Raw genomic sequence first — 7,500 nt, 5'->3', positions numbered from 1 at the left:
TTCAGGTGAAGAAATCGAAATCACATTCAGTTACTGGGACGGGTCTGGACACCGGAAAACAGTCAAGGTACTTGCAGTGACTGCATACCAACAGCAAGACAATAATTGTCGTTGGAAATCCGTCCGCCTTGCCAGTAGGCTGCGTCATTTACTGCATCCTGGCTGAGTGGAGTACGATAGTCATTCAAAACGCCACACCTTTGGTCTCTTGCTCTGCCTGCTTTGTTCTGGTGTTCAGGGTATGTGTTTACTGCCTGTAAGGACCTGGCTTCAAGACCTGGGTGGGGTTTCTCAGACTTTCTTGTCTTGTTTTAGCTGGCACACTCTGTAAATGATAGCAATCAACTGTTATTGTTGTGAAATAAACGTGTTCGCGTATGTGGTGGCATTTACACGGAATTGGATCTTGTTTGTTTCTGTGTTTGCCTGTGCCTGTGCAGATGAAGAAGGGTAATACAATTCAGCAGTTTCTCCAGAGGGCCCTGGAGGTCTTGCGGAAAGACTTCAGTGAGTTGAGGTAAGGACAACTGGACTTGCTCTCAGCTGATCATGCTCGTGATTGTAAAACTGAATAGGAGTTGCAGCTGCAATAACTTGCTCTGTATGGACGCCATACGTCATCGTTACCCTCATTGTTGGTAAATCCACAGAGGAAACTTGAAAATCTTTTTCCTTCTTGCTACATGTCAAGGTCAACATGAAAGATTCAAAATCTGTAACATATGGATATGTGCTAGGGGGTGACGCTCTGTTTTCAATCCACCATAAGTCCTACCAGCTCCGTTCATATTTGTTATGGCAGCCCTACAATCACAAAGGGACGAACACTAAAATCTGGATTGGAAATGGCACACGGAGCCGAACTGTTGCTTGCACGGCTTGAACGCGTGCAGGTTTTAAACATGTGGACCGAGATGTTATTTTGTCCTAGAAGAGTTTCGCAGGCCTCGAGTCTTCCTTTTGAAAAGCTGCATAAATGACAGCGCGCATGTTGGGTCCCTTGGCCAGGACTTGTTGATTAACTGAAGGTAGCAATAGCTAATTAAACAGTATACTTACTGTACCATTGCATGAAGGGATCCACGACAATAAATAAATGGTTTACAATTTATGAGGAGCCTGAGAGAATGACTTGGCTTGGGAAAGTTTTGCAAATCCATTTTCCCTGAAAGTCAGTAGAATTGCGAGTAAACTTGATGGCTCCGGTCGGGGTCTCTAGTTTTGCTTTTATGTTTGGACAGTATTTATTCAGGGGTTTTACCTCTAAAGTGCAGTATTTTCCTGGATGATTACATTTTGAATGCCCTGTTAGAGTTTGCAAACGAATAAAGAATTTAGAGTCAGAAGATTCAAGAGTCTTTGAATGAAGCTAGCCATAAATGATGCAAGTCTTTGAGCTGAAATTAGCATTTTAAATGCTGTATTGCATTTTCGTTTGAATTTGCCATGTGATACGGTTACAGTGTAGTAACACACGGTGTGTCAGGCAGATGGAGGAGAACACTAAGATCTTCATGTGCTGGTGTTCCACAGGTCTGCAGGGGTGGAGCAGCTTATGTACATCAAGGAGGATTTGATCATCCCACATGTAGGTGAAGTTGGAGCAGAGAACACACCCAGCCACCGGCATCACTGCGCTTTACCGTCCCCCAGCAAGGAGCTTTGATTCATTTCTGTCATAGCGCTTTGTCAGAAACAAGGTCGTAGCGTTGATTCTGGGAAAGACCCAAGTACTGTTCTAGTGACGTGCGTACTATTATAAGGAAAGTGACATGGCATTTAAGAGGTCCAACATTTTTAGTTGTGCTTTTGACAGATCTGCAGCTTCAGAGTCCTGCAAATGTTGTTGTTCTTATTACGTTGCACATCGTGACCATTATCGTGACCGGTAACATGCAGTGTCAGCCTTTGCTGTGCTCCCAGTGCTGAAGGCTGTTTTTCTCGCAGCACCACAGCTTTTATGACTTCATCGTGACGAAGGCGAGAGGCAAGAGCGGTAAGCAGCGGAGCTTCACGCAGCACTGAGTTTATTTTTGACCGCTCGGCTCCTTCTGCCCTTCGGCTGTTTAAAGCCATGACTGTTGTTCATGCAGGTCGGAGTTTTTGGTTTCTTCCTGTCTCATACCTGAATGTCCTTAAGTCTTAGCCTGAAATGACATCTGAAAAATATGACATGGCTGGGGGAGAAAAAAAAAACATTATAAGTACTGTGTCATCTAGAAGGGGTATAATATATTTTTTTCGTTTCTTAATCTAGGGCCGCTCTTCAGTTTTGATGTTCACGATGACATCCGGTTGGTGAATGATGCCACTGTTGAGAAAGATGAGGTAAAAGTGTTTTAAAATAAAATGATACCTTTCTGAACATCTTTTATTTTAAGATAACGGGGAAAGTCCAAGGAAAGTGTATAGGCAGACCACTTTATTCAAAATGGTTTCAGCACCGAGTCACGTGGGGTGTGTGTCTGTGTGTGTGCATGTGATGCTGTGTCCAGTCCCATGCAGGTAAGGTGGTTCTGAGGAGCTGGTATGAGAAAAACAAGCACATTTTCCCGGCTAGCCGCTGGGAGCCTTATGACCCTGAGAAGAAATGGGACAAGTACACTGTGAGTATGTTTAACCCCGCGGCACCAGTTCACGTCCATTTACCCAACATCGCTGTGAGGTTTACAGTGCGTATGCTGTTTGTCCAAGGAAAGTTGACGTTACTGATGTTCTTTCCAAACTGCAAATCTTTTCTAATGTCTTGTCTTTTTTTTTTGTTTGGCCAATTTTTTTTTTTTTTGTAAATGGTCATAACTAAGTATACTATGATGGCAAAGCCAAATGATGTGATTTGTGATTCATTGGTTATGTATGTTTCCGATAGACTGATAACATCAGTAAAACATGTCAGCTTCAGAATTGACTGAAAACGTTAAAACGGCGCAGGCTTGGTCATAGGAGCAGGACCCATGTTAAACCCACAGAGTTGTGTCCTGCAGGGCCTTGAGCTGGACGAATAATTGTATTAATGTGTAGTTTAATGCTTTCTGCATAGGAAGGAAACGTGTGTAGACATTCTATAGGACTGCTATAACCCAAAATGGATATAGCTGCTGGTTGTAACTGTAGCTCATCAGCCTGGGATTCAGCAGAATGAAGTGTATTTGCAAACTGGTTGAGAAATTCTCTCAAAATTGCATTCGAGAGTCACGTGTCTTAATAGCCACCTTAATGGTGGCCCCCTCACGTTCGAGAATAATAACGTCACCTCGTGTGCTGACCAAGCCAACTTTCACTTGGTTTTAAATGTTGAACAAGTGTTGCCTGATTTTAGCAAACGACTCCTTGTCATATGGTGTCTTTTACAGTTTTCCAGCTGTGTCTCTCAAGTTTAACATTTTAGAACATTCTGGCTGCGTTAAAGTAGTAGAACTTCATGCATACATTCAAATACAGTGTTAGGTTCTAAAAATATGAACTGGGGGGAAAAACATTTATCAGTAATGCGGTGTGTTCTATTTAAGTCAGTCTGTGTTGGGTTGTGCTTATTAAATTCTGATTGTATTTGTGTATGTTTTGTCCATCTTACAGATCCGGTGAAGACACTTCACATCCATGAGAAATTGAGATTTTGTGAATATATATTGGTAGTATTTGTGTACAGTTTCTTTTTATTTTTTACAATAGGTAGGTTTCAAATATGTAAAACCTAAATTCTTGGTTTGATATTGAGTATCTGTACTACTAATACTTTTTAAGTCTCACTTTGTCTAAGAGTCACTGGTAGGCAGTGTGGAGGTCATACTGTATTGTACCATCTTAAGTCCTACCTTGTACACGTGATATAAAATGATCTTGTAACAAGTAAAATTAAGGGAGGGTGTGGGTACCATTGTTGTAAATGCTTAATGATGTTTCTAGAAAGCCCACTGCATACATTGCTGTCTTCTTTGTGTCAAGGCTTTGTCATAAGTAAATTCATTTTAATAAATGTCACAGATGATCAGAGCAAAGGTTTTCTTGTTTGTTTATTTGGACATTAAAGGGATGAACCCTAAACCACAAGTCTCTTGTTTTGGGGGGCTTTGAAGTAATTCAGAATTTTTTACACATGTTCAGTCCTAGTGTTGTCCAGCTGGCTAAGGTCCTGGAAACCTTGGTATGAGTTATCGTTCCAAAACTGAAAGCTCAGCCCTTCTGAGCCGCTTGTGTAACAAGACCTGCCCAGGCTGCCAGAGACACCTTCGCCCGGGGCCACCACTCCCTCAGCCGTTTTCTCCTGCGAGCTCTCCCACCGCCCTGTCGTACTCTCACCGCCTTCTAGTACCCACTCCCTGTTTCATTTTGGAAGCCTCGCTGGGCCTGAGAGGAGTGGAAGACGGTGTTGGAGACGCGGGAATGCCAGGATGTGGCCAGGGGGACTGCCTCTAGCTTTGATCATCTCGCTCGACGTGCTCGTGGGATCCGAGGCAGGTCGGACGTCTTTTAGACCGCGCAACTGCACGCTGCTGTGTGTGCAGCAGGTAAGCGACGTGCTTCACGCCAGAGATCTCTGTACCAAAAATGTTTGCATTTACAAGTGTGACTGACTGACTGACTGTGGCTTTGATCTGTTGATCTGCCCCATATTTGCACCAGCAGTGGTGGTACCTGTGACAGGCTTATCGGTGTCAATGCGTTTTTACCTTCATCTTATTCTTCTTTTTACAGCTGCCTTTACAGTGGGTCATTTCTTCTGACAAGATTATTTTGCATGTGTTTTCTGGAATAAAATGACTGAAGAGAGTATAAAAGTAGGAAGCAAAATGTGAAAGGTTGACGTTCCTGTCCAATGAATGTTTTCATTGGTGCTTTGTATTGTTTCAGGAGCTAAATGTGGTACAGGTGGGCTTTTGTTTCCCCATTCTCCTATTCCTGTCTGTGTTTGCTGTTTTATAGGTCCTCTGAAATATATAGTCTATTATTTCTCTCAACATGAACCTTTTTGTTGCATGTTGCTTGAAGTTGCATTGTCTGCCAATATAAACACAACAGCAGGTTTATGATGGTGAATGTGTATTAATTTTGGTGGACATGCTGCAGAACATGAAATAAGCAGGTAGTTCTTGTTTAGCTTGTTTTCCTTCATCTAAATGTACCATTTTATTACAGTGAATAGATCAGTGATGAGTTCACTTTGGCCCTCTGATTTATTTGTGATGATTGATTAGTGCTTTGCTTTAATTCGGTAGACGCATGCTGAATTTCACTCTTCTGGACCTTATGCAACTATAACGGAATAGCTTTGAGTGGCAGCCATGTATCTAGGAGACAGTGGCCAGCACCAGACACTGGGGAAATGGGCCATAGACATCTGGTGTATGTTCAAACATGACTCACTGTCATTTATGTCCTTTATGCTCAGGGAGCCCAAGGATGCGAGTACTGCAGGATTAGTGAAGAGGATGTCCAGGCGACACTGGGCTCTGTATCTGCCAGCCTTTTTGGAGGTAATTGGCTCGAACACACTGCAAAAATACTGGGCTGCGTGTTCAGAAGCGTTCAGTATCTGCTCACACGTATCTGCTCTTATCTAGCTAGATCTTTCAAATAGCTCTGGAAAAGAGTTGTTGGCTGATAGGGGGGGAAGAATAGTGCTCTGTGTTCCTGAAGCAGCTTATGGTATAAATGTCCTGGATTGCAGGTAGTTGTGTACTGTTTTAACTACCCTTTGTAGAGTGGACTCCACAGCACACCTATAGAAACCAGTGAGAACTGTAGGGGACATCCAGGCTTTCCCCAGACACCTGAGGAAGCGAAGGTGTAGGTGGGTCTGAATTCGAAGCTGCCGAACCTCTCTGTGCCGCCCCCACAAGAATAGATGAGAACGTGAACTGTGTCCTGAGACAGGAGGTTGTCCTGATATCACTCTGCCAGGAGTCCCACCTCCTCTCTGTTGGCTTCATCGTTAGTTGCGCTCGGGCCGTCAGTGGTTGCGCTGGAGCTGCATCTGGCCGAACAGTCCTGTGTGAACAGGGAGTTCGACGGCTGGCTGAGAACACAGCCCCGTGTAGTGCCCGTGCTGAGGGTCAGAGCGAAAGAGGTGTTTCGTACATGCCGGGGTCTGTTGGCAAGGAAATCCAGAGTCCACTCGCACAGATTGGCACCAAAGTTGTGTTTGGATGGGATGCCGAGCTGTAATTTAACTTTAGAATTTAAGTAGCCGCCTTGCATAGCGATTTGTGTGGTGGGCAGGTGGGCAGGGTGGTGTGGAGTGTGTATGCTATACTGTGGATCTGTTGAACCAGTAGGCAAACTGTTGTGGGTCCAAATTGTTGTCGGGGACGATGTTCTCAATGTATCCCAGCACCTGCCTCTCAAAGCATTTAATTGCAGTGGGGTTAGTGGCCCAGGTGATGGTCACTAAGGCAGCTCGGTCTGTTTGTTGGGCATAATAGTGGTGTAAACCTCCAAATGAAGGAATATGAGAAGCTGTGGAGGATTAATATCAAGGTGGTCCCAGTGGCGACAGAGTCAGGTGGGGCCATGATCCCTAAGCTGCAGTGGCTCCTACAGATCCCAGGAATGATGAGGAACCACAAAAGTACTGTGCTGCACCCTCAAACTCCCAGGCCTCTGCTAAAGCCCTAAATGTGAGGAAAACGTGGGCCTCCCACTGGAAGAGACGGGAGATGTTTTATACGTTTCTAGACACCCAATATTTTCTTTATTTCTCCATCTGAAGTGCAAAAGAGACATAAGTGGTGTACACAAGCCAACAACCTGCAGTGCTAAAGATGCTAAGCGTATCTTACGCAGGCATGCTAGTCATGTCTGACGGAGGTTGTGAGCGAGATAATGTGGCCATAATCATGTTCAGAGGGCATCTCCAAGGCATCCTTTTCATTTCTTTATATCATTTTTCAATTTGGGATTTCCTTTCGTAGGAAATCGAGTTCTCCGTAAACTTTTATGGCAAGCCTAAACGCATGGCGGCTTTAGCTCTTGATGCAGTATAAATAATTGCTCTGTTAGGACATCTTTAGATTTCCAGTATGACGTTTATGAGCGTGACCGTATTGCCTTGTTAGTTATTGTTGCTATGTTGTTAATTATTCTGTTTCTGCCAGGTTTTACTATATGTTCATATTATTTCTTTTAGCTTCCTGTTTTCCCTGACAGTTACAGTCTATAAATGCTCTGCACAAAAATGTTCAGAGATTCTCAGTCCCAGTAGACGATACATTTGTATTTTTTAACGCTGACCATGTGACCTGGGCCAGGCTGCGTACCATGGCCATGTCACTCTTTTTTAGGCCGCCAGACCCCTGAGAGCTGCCAGCACTATGTAGCCGCACCAAGAAATGTCAGTGTTGACTTTGTGGACAGCCAGGACCCCGAATACGATGCCGTTGTCGTGTCATGGAGTCCAAGCCATTACGGTAATGACGAAGTACCACGGCATGTGTCTGAACTGCGAAGTTTCATTATTTGCCTTTGGTTAATTGATAGTGTTTTTTCTTTTCCTCAGAAATG

The 7,500-nt window shown here is 44.0% G+C and overlaps 2 protein-coding genes across 3 annotated transcripts in view; both read left to right on the top strand.

Annotated features, from left to right (window-relative positions):
• Positions 1-3,998, top strand: part of fam50a (family with sequence similarity 50 member A) — an 8,668-nt gene extending 4,670 nt beyond the window's left edge. Inside the window, exons 7-13 of the mRNA XM_027008502.3 lie at positions 6-67; positions 441-517; positions 1,534-1,588; positions 1,948-1,996; positions 2,258-2,328; positions 2,496-2,606; positions 3,577-3,998. Of these exons, the coding sequence (XP_026864303.2) occupies positions 6-67; positions 441-517; positions 1,534-1,588; positions 1,948-1,996; positions 2,258-2,328; positions 2,496-2,606; positions 3,577-3,585 (434 nt within the window). The 3' untranslated portion in view covers positions 3,586-3,998. The remainder of the gene's footprint in view (positions 1-5; positions 68-440; positions 518-1,533; positions 1,589-1,947; positions 1,997-2,257; positions 2,329-2,495; positions 2,607-3,576) is intronic.
• Positions 3,999-4,183: 185 nt separating this feature from the next.
• Positions 4,184-7,500, top strand: part of si:ch211-207e14.4 (interleukin-17 receptor D) — an 8,521-nt gene continuing 5,204 nt past the window's right edge. The window contains exons 1-3 of one of the 2 annotated variants that reach the window (XM_081704979.1): positions 4,184-4,508; positions 5,390-5,474; positions 7,281-7,406. In XM_081704979.1, coding sequence (XP_081561105.1) covers positions 4,392-4,508; positions 5,390-5,474; positions 7,281-7,406 — 328 coding nt within the window. In that variant the 5' untranslated portion in view covers positions 4,184-4,391. Of the gene's footprint in view, positions 4,509-5,389; positions 5,475-7,247; positions 7,407-7,500 lie in introns of both variants that reach the window. The other variant, XM_027008501.3, reaches the window with a different exon arrangement.

This window comes from Electrophorus electricus, chromosome 21 (assembly GCF_041902795.1).
Source record: "Electrophorus electricus isolate QZ-2024a chromosome 21, ASM4190279v1, whole genome shotgun sequence".
Classification (NCBI taxonomy): Eukaryota; Metazoa; Chordata; class Actinopteri; order Gymnotiformes; family Gymnotidae; genus Electrophorus; species Electrophorus electricus.
Note: the sequence above shows the minus strand (reverse complement) of the source record. Positions and strands in the feature narration are given on the sequence as shown.